General features: G+C 49.9%; 1 protein-coding gene across 7 annotated transcripts in view; it reads left to right on the top strand.

The window, feature by feature from the left end:
* Window positions 1–15,525, top strand: part of LOC135914426 (ATP-binding cassette sub-family C member 3-like) — a 211,213-nt gene that overhangs the window by 146,669 nt on the left and 49,019 nt on the right. For all 7 annotated transcript variants that reach the window (XM_070540018.1, XM_070540019.1, XM_070540020.1 and 4 more), the window contains 4 exons: window positions 6,913–7,053; window positions 13,369–13,503; window positions 14,392–14,462; window positions 14,547–14,663. In XM_070540018.1, the coding sequence (XP_070396119.1) occupies window positions 6,913–7,053; window positions 13,369–13,503; window positions 14,392–14,462; window positions 14,547–14,663 (464 nt within the window). The remainder of the gene's footprint in view (window positions 1–6,912; window positions 7,054–13,368; window positions 13,504–14,391; window positions 14,463–14,546; window positions 14,664–15,525) is intronic.

Raw genomic sequence — 15,525 nt, forward strand, 5'->3', positions numbered from 1 at the left:
AAGCATGGTGTCAGCGCGCACAAGCAAACGTCAACACATCACACTCAATGACCGCGGACACTTGCTGTCAAAACACTTTTGTGCGGTAACAGCAGCGAGCCACTTCGCTTCGACGCAAGAGCGACGCGAACACAACGCGCACAAAGGTATGAGCCGTCTGCAGATCCCTTTCAAGATACTTGCGCGGTATGCGATCGCGCACCACATGTCGCCGCCTACGGCCTGTGGCGACGAGGTTAACGCCCTTGGACTTTATACGGAACATGACGGCGACGGCGACGGCAAAAAATGTGCCTGGGGTTCGATCGGGCATCGTTGTTCGGAGCACGCGTTCGGTTGCGAAAACGATCCCCGATCGCGCCCCAGGACGCTACCACGTTTGCATGCATCTTGTTAAGCAGTCTGGGCGAGTCAACCCATGCCGGGTGGTTTGACTGAACTTGCCTCGCCGCTCGCTCCACCAAACCCGCTAGCACCTATCATCGGTTTTCGTCTCGACAAATCAACTCGACCGCACTTAAATCGGGTTCATATAACCGTGTAGCTAGTTCCCCCAGGATCGGGTCTGTGTGTCGACACAAAACTATCATGATCAGGATTGGCTCCAGCGTCATTTTCCCGAGATTGCTCGTTGGCGACTCTCGGCGCTACCGCGCTCGTGCCACTGCTCCTGCGTTCGTCGCCGTCATTAATTAGGCAAGAAACACGAAGACGTAACCAATTTTACAGTGAATTACAGCGAAGCTGTTAAGGGCTAGTTCCGCCAGCATCGTGTCCGTGCGTCGACACAGAACTGTCATGATCAGGGTTGACTCCAGAGCTGGCTCAATAGCGTCTCTCTGCGCTACCGCGCGAACGTGATCGTGCCACTGCTCCTGCGTTCGTCGTTGTCATTAATTTATTCAGCAAGAAACACGAAGACGTATTCAATTTTTTATAGCGAATTGTAGCGAAGCTGTTAAGGGCTGGTTCCCCCGGGATCGTGTCCGTCTGTAGACGAAACTCCCCATACGTGGGTCGATCCCGGCGATAGTGCAAGGCCGGGCCGACCCGCGGTGGAGGTAAGCAGGCGTGAAGCACTCCCAATACGTGGGCCGACCCCGAAGATGGTGCAATACCGACCGGGCTTACCCACGGCGGAGGTGGAGCAGGCGTCAAGAATTCCCGATACGTGCGCCGATTCCGAAAATAGTGCTCTATCGGGCCGACCCGCAGCGGAGGTGCAGTTCGCCATTAAGGGGCCCACATACACAGCTTCGCTGGTCATACTACTTCACAGAGCGGAAGGAGGAGGAGGAGGAGGAGCAACATTTATTAAAAAGAAAGGACAAGCAGGTGTCTTTCTGCTTGTGCGGGAGGCGCCCTTAGTCCAGGGCTCCTGCGGCTCTTGCTGTCTCCCGGGCCCGCCGCACCAGTTGCTGCTGGTTACGAGGGTCCGAACTAGTCAGCACGGCCTCCCACTGCTCGGGTGTGGGGTTGGGTATTTGCGGGGTCGCCTTCACGTTGGGGCACGCCCATGTGGTGTGATATAGGGAGGCGTATTCATTGCAAAGGGGACATTTGTATGAATATAGTGTAGGGTGTATTGCGTGTAGTCTGCTTAAATGGGGGTATGTGTTGGTTTGTAGTTGTCGCCATGTTACGGCATCTTCACGTGAGAGGGTCTTGTGTGGAGGCGGGTATTGTCGTCTGTTCAATCTGTGGTGTTGTAGTATGGCGTTGTATTGTAAAGGTACGGGCTCCATGGATGCGGCCGTATCCCTCTCTTGTGGCGCCCGGGAGGCATGAGCTCGGGCTACAGCGTGCGCACGCTGATTTCCACGGAGGGACTCGTGTCCTGGAGTCCACACTATTTCAACGTCCGGGAATTGGGAGGCTTGTTTGAGGAGTCGGTGGGCGATTGAAGATATTCTGCCTCTCGCGTAGCTACGGCAAGCTGCCTGGGAGTCAGTAATAATTGTGACGTACTCGTTGGTTGGACTAGAGGTGATGGCCAAGGCGATGGCTGTCTCCTCCGCTACGAGGGCGCTGGCAGTGCGGACCGTCATCGAGACCACCTCTTGTAGGTTATAGTCGACAACGCTGGCCGTCATGGCTGCTTTTTGGGGGTACTGCGCGGCATCTGTGTACAGTGTGGTGGGGAGACTGCCATATTTTGCCTGTAGAGTTTTTGCGCGAGCTTGGCGACGATCGGCATGATGTTGCGGGTGCATGCTTCTGGGGATAGGGGCTACCTTGATGTGTTCCCGGAAGTTGGGGGCCAGATGAATTGCTTGTTCGTGGCCTTTGCCGTGTGTGGGGTACCCTAGGCGCGCTAGGACTGTTCTTCCTGTTGGTGTAAGGGCTAGTCGTTCTCGTTGGCTTGTGAGGTGGGCGTCTATAATTTCTCTTATATTATTATGGACTCCTAGGGCTTCAAGCTTGAGTGTCGCTGTTCCCGGTGGTAGGCCGAGCGCTTGCTTGTAGGCTTTCCGAAGAAGTACGTCTAATTGATCTAGTTCCTTGGGAGTGAGGGGCAAGTACGGGGCAGCGTAGGCAATGCGGATGATTATCAGGGCCTGGACGAGCTGTAGAATGTCGTCTTCTTTCAGTCCGTATTGTTTGGTTGTGATACGGCTGACCATTCGCATGATTTGGAAGGTGGTCTGCTTGAGACGTTGGATGGTGTATGCGCCTCCGCCGTCCTGTTGTATGTGGAGTCCGAGAATGCGGACGCGGTTTACTGTGGGTATTTCTTTGTCGTCGAGGGTGAGTTTGATGTGGGGTAGTTCACTGAGTTTTCTTCGTGATTTCTGTCGAACGACTAACAGTTCTGACTTCTCGGGAGAGCACCGGAGACCACATGTTTTTGCATATTGCTGTACGACGTCGGTCGCTTGTTGAAGGGCGTCTTGTTTCTCTCCTTCGGAACCAGTGGTGGTCCAGATAGTAATGTCATCGGCGTATATTGCATGCCTAATTCCTGGTATTGCATTGAGTTTGTCAGGTAGTTTCATCATAGCAATATTGAAAAGGGTGGGCGATATAACAGCACCTTGTGGGGTTCCTTTGTTGCGAGTAGGTAACGTCGGGGTTCTGAGTGAGCCAATGCCTATTGTGGCCGTGCGGTTGCTTAAAAAGGCGCGTATATAATTGTAAGTATTACGACCACAGTTAGTGAGGCTTAGGTTTGTAAGGATGGTATGATGAGCCACATTGTCGAAAGCGCCCTTGAGATCGAGTGCTAAAATCGCTCCGGTGTTGTGCGGTGAGATGCGTTCAAGGACTTGTTCCTTCAGCTGAAGAAGGATGTCGTGGGTAGAAAGGTGGGGCCGGAATCCGAACATTGTTTTGGGAAAGAGGTCGCTGGATTCTAGGTAAGGTTGAAGCCGGTTCAAAATGACATGTTCCAGAAGCTTGCCTAGGCATGAAGTCAGTGAGATCGGTCTCATATTGTCTAAGCTGGAGAGTTTGCCTGGCTTCGGAATGAGTATGATGTCCGCGTGCTTCCAGTCTGCTGGTAGCGTACCCGCTTCCCAGTGATGATTAAAGAGGTCAGTAAGAGATTGAATGGTGCCATCATCCAGATTGCGCAGGAGCTTGTTATTTATTTTGTCCTTGCCTGGGGTGGTGTTTCGTGTGAGTGCATGGAGTGCTTGTTGCACCTCAGTGATAGTGATCGGCTTGTCGAGGTCGTAATTGTCGCTCCCGCTGTAGGTTGGAGGTTGTCCTTGTGGGGGTTCGAAATCGCCTATGTACCGCGCCCGCAACTCCTCCAGGATTTCGTCATCAGAACCCGGATGGTTGTGGAGGATACGTTGAATTGTTTGCCGGCTAATTGCCTTGCTTTGTGTGGGGTCAAGAAGATGGCGTAGCAGCGACCATGTTTTGGCCGTGCTAACATTACCCTGCAACTTGTTGCATAGTTGTCGCCAGTTGTGACGGGTGAGCTCCCCAGCATAACATTCCGCGGTTGCCGTGAGTTTCGCTATACGTAGTTTCAATTTACGATTATGTTTTTGGCGCTTCCATCTCCTAACAAGGCCTCGACGTGCTTCCCAGAGGTGAAGAAGGTGCGGGTCTACGGCCGGTATGTCTGTGGTGAGTGTGATCTGTTTTGAATGTCTGGCTACGTCTTCTTGGAGCTCTCGTACCCACTGTTCGAGATCCGTAATACCGGTTGAGGAGTCATCCGCTCGCTCTTTGCGAAAAGCTGTCCAATCTGTGAGCGTTGTCTTTTTTATCGGGTGGCGTGCATGCGTAACGTTCAATGTGGTGGCAAGTATGCAGTGGTCACTGCCCAGAGTTTCCTCCGTGTTGTGCCAAGCAGTTTGCTGTATCCCTTTAGTGAGGGTGAGGTCAGGGCATGTATCTCGGGAGACGCTGTTTCCTAGACGTGTGGGGTATGCGGGATCTGTGAGGATGGTGAGACGGTGCTGCTGTATGGTGTACTGGAGTGCAGTGCCTTTTGATGTGGCTGTCGTGTAGCCCCATGCCTGGTGAGCCGCGTTGAAGTCGCCTACAATCAGCAGACTATTATTTTTGGCTATGCCAATCGCTTTAGTCATCAAGTAGTCGAACTTGGCCTGCTTCTGCTTGGGTGGGCTGTATATATTCAATATGAAAAGGCTCTTTCGGCCTCGTTGGAGCGGCAGGATCTCAATTAGGTTATGATCGATATCACTGCCGTCTACTGTATGTTGTGTGGTTGTGAGCGTTTTAGCTGTAAGTGTGGCCACGCGGCTTTCAGGCGTGGTGGTATGTGTGTTGTAGCCAGATTGAGTTGGGTGTGTGCCTGTTTCCTGTAGTGCGATTACGCTTGGTGTCGTTTTGGCGTTACAGATGTACTGTCTTAGTGACCCTTGCTTGCGTTTGTGGCTGCGACAATTCCATTGCCAGATTATGAGTGGATTTTCGTTCCTGTGGTTGGTTTTGCTATTCGTCCTGGCTGACGGGTGGATCGGCAGGGTGTCCCTGCTCTACTTCCTGTTGTACTAGTGTTCTAACTTTCTTGCGTCGCTGATCTTTTGCGAGCCGTGTTTCTTCAATAACACTTGCCAGTTGCTGGATGCTTTGCTGCATTGCTAGGAGCTGCCGTTGCAGTACATCAACTTTCTCCTCGACTTGTGCGATTTCTGTCGGTTTTGCTGATTCCGCGAGAATCATCGGTTCAGGACGTTCTGAAGATGATGGCATTGAGGGTGCGGTTATTGGTATGGAATGCTGAGTGGCAGTACGAGTGGCGTATAGTTCTGCAATCTGCGTGCGAAGTTTGTTGTTTTCTTCATGAAGGCGTTTGTTTTCTTCTCTGATGGCCTTTAGCTCAGCTAGAATTTGCAGTTGAACATCAGTATTGTTTATGGGTGAAGAATTGTGTGGGGTGGGTGCTGTGTGTAGACGCGATGACAGGGTATTGTCTTGGTGGGCTGTGTGAGAGGGGAAAAGCCGTGCTGACCAGCTCACCGCTTGTGATCCCGGTACAGCAGGTCCGCTGAGGTTCCGGGTCACTCCTTGTTGGTTCCGCGAGAAGGAGCGAGACCTGGAGCGGGAACGTCTCCGTTGCTGGTCTGTACGTGACCGAGACCTCGACCTTGAGTAGCCCCGGCGGCTGGTCCTTTGGGGTGCTGAAGATGCCTTCTTCAGTCGATCAGGGCACTCCTTGGAAGCCGTAGGATGAGGCCCCTGGCATAAGGCGCACCGGGGGTGACAGGGGTGGTCCTGAGTGGGGTTCCGTGTACCACACTGGGGGCATACGATTGCTTCTGGAGTTGGGCATACATCGGTCCGGTGGCCGACTTGGTGGCAGATGCGGCAGAAATGCGTGGTTGGTCGGTATGGTTTGCATCGCACTTCACCGCTGTAGTATCGCACGTAGAAGGGTACAGCCTTGCCAGTGAATGTGATCACTGCCGCAGCAGTTTGTCCGAGCATACGGGCATGTAAGATTTCTCGGCCAGGTGCATAGAGTCCGTTAAGGAGGACTTCTGTGGGAGTTCCTGCGGGAATGCCGTGAATGACCCCTTTGACGGAGCTGTCGGGTGCCGCCACGTATGCCGTGACTGCAAATTCTCGACCGCCCAGGTGAATTGTAGAGATGCGACGGATGCTCATAGCTAGCTCTTCGTTTGGTGTGCTAGCAATAGCGATGTTTTGTACTGCGTCAATTCTTACAGTAAGGGTCCGTACGTGCTCAGTAGTGGGGTGCTGACATGCCAGCTTGATGCCTTCAGCAACCTGTGGCGTAGTCCAGGTGGCAAGGTTGAGTCCTTCTCGGGGGCGGATGATTACCTTGAGGTCATTTCGGGGTAGCGGTGGGAGTCGGGCTTGTCGGGGAACCAATGGGTGTCGGGGTTGGAGGGGTGGATTGGTGGAAGTCGATGTTTTCTTCCGACCGTACTTAACAGTGAGCCAGTCTCCGCCAGCAGGTTCATCAGGAAGTGGTATTTGTGCGTGCTCGAGATTCATCTCGGTGCCATCATTGGTGGCCATTGGTGCGCCGAAGTGGGCCAAGGTCTTCAGCTAGACCGTACCCGTCGTTAGGCTTAGCTGGGCGGGCGCTTCTTGCGAAGTTCAGAGTCCGGTAATTCGTGAAGCAAGCGACTCACAGTATTGCTTTGGGTGTCCACGTGTTCCGCTCGACGTAAGGAGTCGAGTGAGGCTGGTTGTGGCGGCGCTGACGTCAATTATCCAGGGTTTAGTGATGTAAAGGGGAACCCATCTGCGGTGCAACCGTGCGCAGCCTCTTCTTCTTCCGGGCACTGAGTTTTTTTTTTTCTGTCGCTGTTATCGTCTTGCGTGTCATGAGACAGAACGCTGTTTAATTAGTGGCACAAAGCTATTAGGGTTACACTTCTGTCAAACCGGGCCGTATTTCTGAAAGTTCATCTTTAAGGCACTAAGTTAAATGAGCCTATCGATTTCACTTCTCGGCAGATGGCCCTGCTGCTTCTCGTGTGGATACGATGGAGGCGCTGCCTTGCCCCATCGGGGTTCGCGTGCACGTTGCTGGGATTCTTGACTACGGCTACTATTCTCGACGCAGTCCGAGAATGCACGTATCTGCGAAAGACTCAAGTAAGAAAACATCGGTACCCCAATTTCGTGTTGAAGAAGGTTGTCATTGTTAGCAATGGTTTTCGGATAGTGATACTTAAGAATTGAATAGAAGCATTTAAGAATGCTGGTTTCAAATGTCGAGTTGAATGTTGACTAGGTTTGTCCACTTCAAAGCTTAAAAAGGAATACAGAAGAAGTTTGAAGAAGAAGGGAGGCGCAAACACAAAGCTGACTTATTTATTTAAAATAATTCTACTATTTTTGTATGTCTTTGAGATCGAGCAGCATTCCAAATACAAAAGGAAAGAAAATGTGCTCGGACTTTCGCCATAGATATTGCAGTTCCTGGTTCGCATACAACTGGTTCATTAAATCTCCCTAGGAATTATGTGCATGGACTCTTTTCTAATATAAACAACGCTGCAATAATTGCAGTGTCCCTGTATGTGCGCGATTTTATTCTAAGGTTTGCAGGTATCGAATAAAAAGGAATTCTGTAATCGGTTGTGCCAACTCTAAGCGAAAGTATTCCATTCGTATTCGGTATTTACGGACAGCTACGCGCCTATAATTTTGAGAATTTCGTAGTGTAAAAAGCGAAGAACAAAATTCACTGCTTCCTCTGTGTACTCTGTACAAAAACCTACCGACGGAACAACGAGTGAAGGCAAGAGAAAAAAGAAAAAAGATCTTTCGCCGACGCATCTGAGCAAATTACTAGACATCAAAGACAACTGTGTTCTCGCGCCCTTCGTAGGTCCTTGGGCTCTGGCTTGCCGACTGCCCGAAATGTACTCAAGTTTCTATATATGCGTTACTATGTCCGGTTCGTTTCCTTCGCTGCACCCGAGTATTTTCGAAGGCTTCGCAACCTTCTTGCTTAGTACTTGTACTATGAAATAATCATGAATTTAGAGCCAATAACGAGGTCACAGATATGCGGTGACATGCAAATTGGCGCTAAATTCATAATTACTTGACGCCACCACCAACAAGCTCAGCTGCAGGTCCTGCTACTAAAGTCACCGCTGTGACCGGCGCCTTCCGGCTGTGCATTCCGTGGGTCTTGTCTTACGGCCACTTTGAGGCTGCGATGCGCGTTGCTGGCTGTTTTTCTCAGTGATTCTTATGTGGCTATCGCGTCGGGTGGCGCGTTCCCATCGTCGCGATGGTAACGTCGAAGCTGCTTTGTTGGCTCCGCTTTGAATGACGTTTGGTACCGACAATGCCGTCGGTGGCCACCACCGCCACACAAGAACAGTTGTGGAACTCTTCTTTGTTACGTACCAGCGGGGGAGAAGGCGGACCAAAAAAAAAAAAGGTGTTTTTAACAAGCATTGAGCGCTTTGGCTTCCGTAAGGAAGCCGTAACGACTCATACTTAGAAACATTGTTTTGATCAGGGGCTTTTCTTTTTATTATGACACGAATTTACTAGTTAACCACATGAGATGTCGTCAAACTATCCATTTCATTGGCGGTGAAGGAGGAGGGTGAGAGGGGGGATTCGATCTTGAGAGACCCCTAGCGTAAAATACCACTTATGATAAAGGGGCAGTTCGGGTACGCTCGCAATTGTGGTTTCGCTTCGCGTTTTAATATCCCTGCATATGATATTGGCCAGCCATTGAAAGCCAGATTCCTGTAGTGAGACATTAACTTTCCCATCGCACGTCAAAGTCGGTCACTTCCTACACCCTGTTCGGCCCTTCTTACAAAAGCCACTTCAATGTCATCGGTGCTTTAGGCTTGGACATGTCAAGGGTGTCTGTCCGAACTCTATACTGTGTCACTGTTGTGCTGAACCTCACGCGGAGGAGACGTGCCGGGCTACTGTCCTAAAGGGCGGCCACTGCAATGGTTCCCATGCTGCCTCCTCTAGGGACTGCCCTCGCATCAAGAAAGAGGTCGCTGTTCTCAAACAAATGGTTCGGGACAATTCGACACACAGGGAGGCTGCTGCAACGATCCGTCGTCGGCGTCGGCGTCACCGAACCTCCTCAAAAACGGCAGAGCCGCGATAGGAGAGGGCTCCTTCCATTGTAGCACCCACATTCTCCATTCAGGCCAAAAAATGGCTGAACAGCACAAGAAAGTCGCCTGAAAGGAATCTGTCTCAGAAAGAATGGCCTGCGCTTCCGAGCCAGGAACCTCCCACAGAACTACAGATTGTCAAGCCCGCTCGGGAGCCTACTTCTGCCGCTGATGACACGCCCAAAGCAGATTGTCAAGTCATTTCAATGCTGCGTCCCCTCATAGATGCCATTCGAGTGATTCTGTCGAACCTTGGAACTACGTATGCTCGAAGTGCACTGAAAGTACTGGACGCCTTAAGCTCGGTGCTTGAGTCCCTCGTATAAAGACATGGCCAATCATCGCCTATCGTTTCGAGAAGAAGTCAAGGCAGTGTCAATCATCCAGTGGAACGCAAGAGGACTAAAATCGCGCCTTCCAGACTTTCGTCATTATATATATACTAATTTATTCCCAATCATTGTCATATTTGAGCCGAACGTGTAAAAACCAGTCAGATTTTCGGGATGCGAAGCTGTTATATCCGCAACAACTGATGCATGCAGAAAAGTCATCGTTTTTATTCGTCGAGAACTGACCTATGTTCGCCAGCCGATTCCGCCTCATGATAAGAATAATTACGTTTACTTAACAATTAAAAAGGGCAAACTCATGTTTACACTTGCAGGCGTTTATATATCGCCTTCAAGTATTGTTGACCCCAAATGATTAGCGAACATCTTGTCCGTGTGCCCTGCTCCATATGTTATCATCGGAGATTTTAATGCGCACCATATAGCCTGGGGAAGCACAAGGACAAATGCAAGAGGGCAAAGACTTGCAAACTTCGCCTGCAACCACGGCCTTTCACTCCTGAATGACGGCAGCCCAATGTTTATACGATGCGTGAATTATGGCAGCTGTCTTGACCTAGCTTTCGTCTCCAGTTCTTTCACAAGATATGTTAAATTGTTTTCGGATATCGAGACACACGGGAGTGATCACATCCCCACGTACCTTGTCATCAAAGGGATGTCCAAACCCATCCCACGGAACACCATTCGATTAATTGATTGGACCAATTTTACTTCCACCATGGAAGATACTTGCCGAGAGGGCTTGTCCTCTGGATTAGAGGAAATAATCAAGTATGCAATGCTACACGCCGCGCGCACGGTCACGGTTTTGTCGAAGCACACGAAACTGGATATAGAGTTGGAGCGACTTCGTGCACTCCGTCGTCGTGCGGAGCGAGGTTACCGGCGTACAAATTTCATCGAAGACCTTAGGGCAGCCAGACGACTACAAAAGAAACTTCAACGTCGCATGGATAGATTAGCATCTCGACGTTGGACAAGGTTTTGCCAGTCACTAGATCCCCGAAAGCCACTTTCCCACCATTTGGAGAAGCATACGTGGTCTACGCTCCCTCCCTGAACAACGCTTCCCATTCAAAGCGCTGGCACTCTTTCAGGGGCGGCTAGAGGCTTATGTTGCAGAAGATTTTTGTGCAAGGATCGCTGGCCAAGCAACCGGTCCAGGCTTTCCAGCCCCAGTCACATCCCTGTTTCACGTGACTGCCGCATGGACCTTCCTTTCATAATGGAGGAACTAGAAGCGGCTCTTTCTCTATGAAAGCGTTCTTCATCCGCGGGGCCAGATGGACTATCCTACCGTGCCTTGAACAACCTAAGTGATGGCGTACGGAGAGAACTGTTACATCTCTACAACTTATCTTGGCAGGATGGCATGGTTCCCGAAGAATGGAAGACAAGCCGCTTGGTCGCTCTCCTGAAGCAAGGCAAGTCCCCACTTGAACTCAACTCATACCGCCCAATAGCGCTGGCCAGCTGTGTGGGAAAGATAATGGAAAAGATGATCCTTGCCCGCTTGGAGTGGTACCTGGAACACTACAACATGTTACTAAATTGCATGGCTAGTTTTCGTCGAGATCGTTCTTCAGTAGACAGTGTTGTTGATCTCGCTACGTATGTCCAGCATCAAAAGTCAAGAAAAAGATTATCTGCAGCTTTGTTTTTGGATGTCAAGGGGGCATATGATAACGTATCTCACGAGGCTATCCTCGATGCTCTTGAGATGGTTGGCCTAGATGGCCGAGTTTTCCAATGGATTTCTCATTACCTTTTTATGAGATCGTTCTTTGTGCGCACCGGTGATGGTAAAACCGCATGTCACTACACGTACCAAGGTGTTCCTCAAGGCGGTGTACTAATCCCTACCCTATACAACCTCACGCTCATTGGTCTCGTTGATCATCTGCCAGCAGCGATCAAGATATCAATGTACGCAGACGACATATGTATATGGACCTCAGGTTCGACACGTCCTCAGATAAGTGCAATACTTCAAAAATTAAGCTGCTACTCTAACAGATATATACCACCGCAACCAAGGTCTTGAAATCGCGTCAGACAAATGTGCACTGGTGCCGTTCCCTCACAAACCAATGACACCCTACGCCATCTCAATAAATGGCCAGATAATTTCGTATGAGAAGGCTCACAAATTTCTTGGAATAATCATTGATAGAGATCTCTCATGGAGCCCGCACGTGACCTACTTGAAACAGCGTCTGACAGCAATCTCCCAACTTTTGAAGTTTCTGGTCGGAAAGAATTGGGGAATGTCAGTGCATGCAATGTTGGAATTGTACAGGGCTCTTTTTTTGGGCTTCTTGAGATACAGTTTGCCCGTACTGACGAACACTTGCCAGATGAGTCTTCGTGCTCTACAGGCTATTCAAGCTCGGGCTCCCAGGGTTCGTCTTGGTTTGCCAAAATGCACATCGACAGCAGCGATTATTGCGATTGCCCGGGACCAACCTATACAAACACACATTGCGGTGAAAGTATTGAGAGTGCACATTAGGCACGTTGCCCGTGCCCGTTCCCACCACCTGGCAGCACTACCGTCAGAAAGGCCGCAGGCATGAGTTTGTACTATGATTTCGGAGTATTACGCCTGCCTTCCATCAGGCTTCACCCCAGCAACTAAGCCATCGATTCCTCCATGGTGTTTGGCTCGACCCGCAATGCACCTCACCGTACCAGGAATCAGGAAAAAATCTGAGCTGTCATCACCTGCTCTTAAACAACTAACTCTGCTCCTTCTGCATGAGAGGTACCACGAACACGCACATATTTATGCTGATGGAGCGGCAACTCTCCAGTGTTCTTCTGGAGCCGCGGTCTTCCCAGCGAAAGCCACCACCATCAGTTTCAAGACATGTCACCCAACGACACCGATGGCTGCGGAACTTGCAGCTCTTCGCGCTGCACTTCGTCTCGTCAGCCAAGAATAACCTCGAAGATGGTCAATATTCAGTGACTCGAAGGCAGCAGTGCAATCTTTGCTATCAGCCCTGTGGCGCGGACCACACGAACAACTGGTATTTGAGATTAGATAACTAATCCATACCTTGCCTGAGAAAGGACACCACGTGACATTTCAGTGGCTTTCAAATCACTGCGGCGTCATAGGAAACGAACACGCCGATAACGCTGCTCGGTCGGCTCTTCAAGGGGATGAAGAGGAGCCGATACCGTTATCAAGGACAGACGCTGCTAGAAAACTTCGAATGCTCAGCCGTGATATCACGTTCTCCTTGTGGAACGCAGAAAGTTTTCAAAACAACCGGCTCCACAGTCTTGACTCCTCTCTACGCCTTTGCATTCCAGCTGGACTCTGCCGTCGCGAAGCTACCCTGCTTTGTCGAATATGGCTAGAGGTGGCTTTCACCAAGTCTTTTGCTTTCCGAATCAGATGGGCCAACGACGCCTCGTGTGATAACTGTGGTAAGGAGAAGACTCTTCAACACCTTCTTTGTGACTGTCCTGGCTATAATGTACAGAGACGATCACTCGCAATCGCGATAGCCCGCTTTGACCGAATACCTCTCACAGAGGAACTTATTTTAAAATGCCGCCATCACAAGGAGGCGGGGGGGGGGGCATCGCAGCAGAGGTCGACGAGGGCACTGTTGCGGTTTTTGAGGGCGATAGAATTGGACAAGCGGGTGTAGCCTGAACAGATGTTTATAGTGCTGCAAGTACGACAGTGTTGTGCGGTGGCGGTGGCAGTGCGGTGACAGTGTGGTGGCAGTATGCGGCGACAGTGACCGACTGTGATTGTATGTCTACGCTCCTTTCTTTCTTTATATCTACTTTGTTATCACTTTGCCCCCCTCCCCTCTCTCCCCAGCATAGGGTAGCAAACCGGATCTTCCCCTCTGGTTAACCTCCCTGCCTTTCCTCCTTTCCTCTGTCTCTCTCTTTTCTAGAAGTCTTTTTTGCTATTTCAGGAAATCACTCTCACTGAAGACTGCATCAGCGAAAGTGTCCTTGTCATCACCTACCTGCTGACGGTCTGTACGGCTGGAAATTTCATTGGCGCCGGCATACGGGACCTCGTTGTTTCCAGGCCCAACTCTGTTCACGTAAGTTTCGATCGCATACACCACGCAGGACTCAGACAATATCTGTCGATGTTCTCCAGGCAAGACGTAGATGACCGCCATGAATTACAATCTTAAAGTAATGGAGTGCTAAGTACTTAACTCATCGCTTAAACAAGGAAGTACGGAAGGACGCGGTTCTGTGACGTCCTCTAACCGTTTGTGTCACATATTAGTGAGCTCATGAGTAGGCAACTGGTCTATAAACGAGTGTGTGCTACCTATGGCGTCAGGACTGCCAAATTCGAGGCCCTCGCTATGCATTAGGCAAAGAGATGAGGCTCCAAGGGAGCTCATTATTTTGCCACTCACAACCATGCGAAGAAATAGGCAATGAATTCAGAGAAAGAGAGAAATCATAAGGGAAAAGCAGGGAGGTTAACCACGCTAAGTGCGGTAATCTACCCTGCACTGGGGAAGGGGGAAATGGGATTAAAAGAGGAGAAGGAAGAAAGAAATTCACAGTTTTCACTGTTACACACAAGCGTTCATCAGTGAATCAGTCAAAGGTGGTCATACAGGCTGGTGCATTTCAAGAAACGCACCAGCACGTGGCCTTGCACACAGCAGACTCACGAGGCCACGGGCCCAAGATCTTCTCCATGAAAGGACGGTCGTCTAAGTGCTCCAAAGCTGTAGTAAGGGCACTCCTCTCGTCTTCACATATAGGGCAGTCACACAGGAGATGTTTGGTCGTTTCTTCGACACTACATCTGCAATTGGGACTGTCTGCCATTCCAGTTAGGAATGAGCAGACCAGAAAACATTGGGGAATAGGGAAATGCATAAAGGTTATTTTTATGTTTACTTGAAACGTACGAATTAGGTAAAGGGAAGCGTTTCTGTGTTTCTTTGCCTTCTTATGCGCAGGTTTACCAAGGGTTCTTGGACGAGGACAGCGTATCGGTCTTCTCCCGGATAGCATGCCTGTCTCTCTACCCGTAAGCGAATCCAGGAAATATGTTTGCCGTTGTGATCATGCTTCGTTTAGGTGTACCTAAACGGCGTTCCTTCCTTTGGCGCAGGACGTTCCGAGAAGCGAGGAAGAAAAAGGAATCTTCGATGCTGGAAATTCCGTTTCTGCGAAGGGGCTTCCGTTGCAAATACGTGGTAGAGGCTCTCACGGCGCGGGTGTCAAAAGGGTATGACAGAAATGTACGCCATTAGTGCAGTTATATTTGGAATGCTGTTACGGTTCGAGTAATTGACTAAGCAAATACGAATGATGTGCGGCCGTCCTTATTATAGCTCTTCTGTGGCTCCTAAAATATACCCCCTATTTTCTTTACCTTGCTGTGAACCTCTGCTGTTCGCCTGGCCTCTCTTTTCCCGACAATTTTCCCGCTAAGCACAATGACCTAATGCTAAGTGGACTTGTACATTAAGTTGTACATTGCCTTCATATATTAGGAAAATTCCAAGTTGATTTCATAAAGTTCTCAGAACGGATACGAATCAGATACATGCGCAACTGCATGAAAGGGCTTGAATCATGTTCTTGCCTTCAGCTTCCAAAAAAATGAGGCTATTTTTGTGTGGACCCTTCATTCGTCATTGGCGATTAAAAGAACTCTTGAAGAGCATTCGAATGCTACGAGATGACTTTGAAATCTGTGGTACAGATTGACTCGACTAACCGACCCTCCACCTCACAACGCTGAGTATTCATATCTGTGCTAAAGACTAAGCAACTTGCTTTTAGCATAACAAACATCGAGAGGTGATGGCATTGCCCACCTGCATGGAAATGTCGCTTTCAGCACCTAACCGTCGTATTAAAGTAAAAAGTGGGGTTCTGGCATTATTAACATACGAATAAGCAAGGAGACTCCATTTGGTTAGTTATTAACCCACGGGATTGCTTATCTCTTTCCATTGGCCATTTTTCACCGTGCCCCTTTTGGAAACGCTGGCTACGGGCTGTAGCTTCCATTGTTCGCTCACTGTAGGTCATAGCAAACGGAGCAATTCAAGGGGTAAACAACTAGCGCGTCTCGTGGCCGG

The sequence above is a fragment of the Dermacentor albipictus genome, chromosome 6 (genome assembly GCF_038994185.2).
Source record: "Dermacentor albipictus isolate Rhodes 1998 colony chromosome 6, USDA_Dalb.pri_finalv2, whole genome shotgun sequence".
Classification (NCBI taxonomy): domain Eukaryota; kingdom Metazoa; phylum Arthropoda; class Arachnida; order Ixodida; family Ixodidae; genus Dermacentor; species Dermacentor albipictus.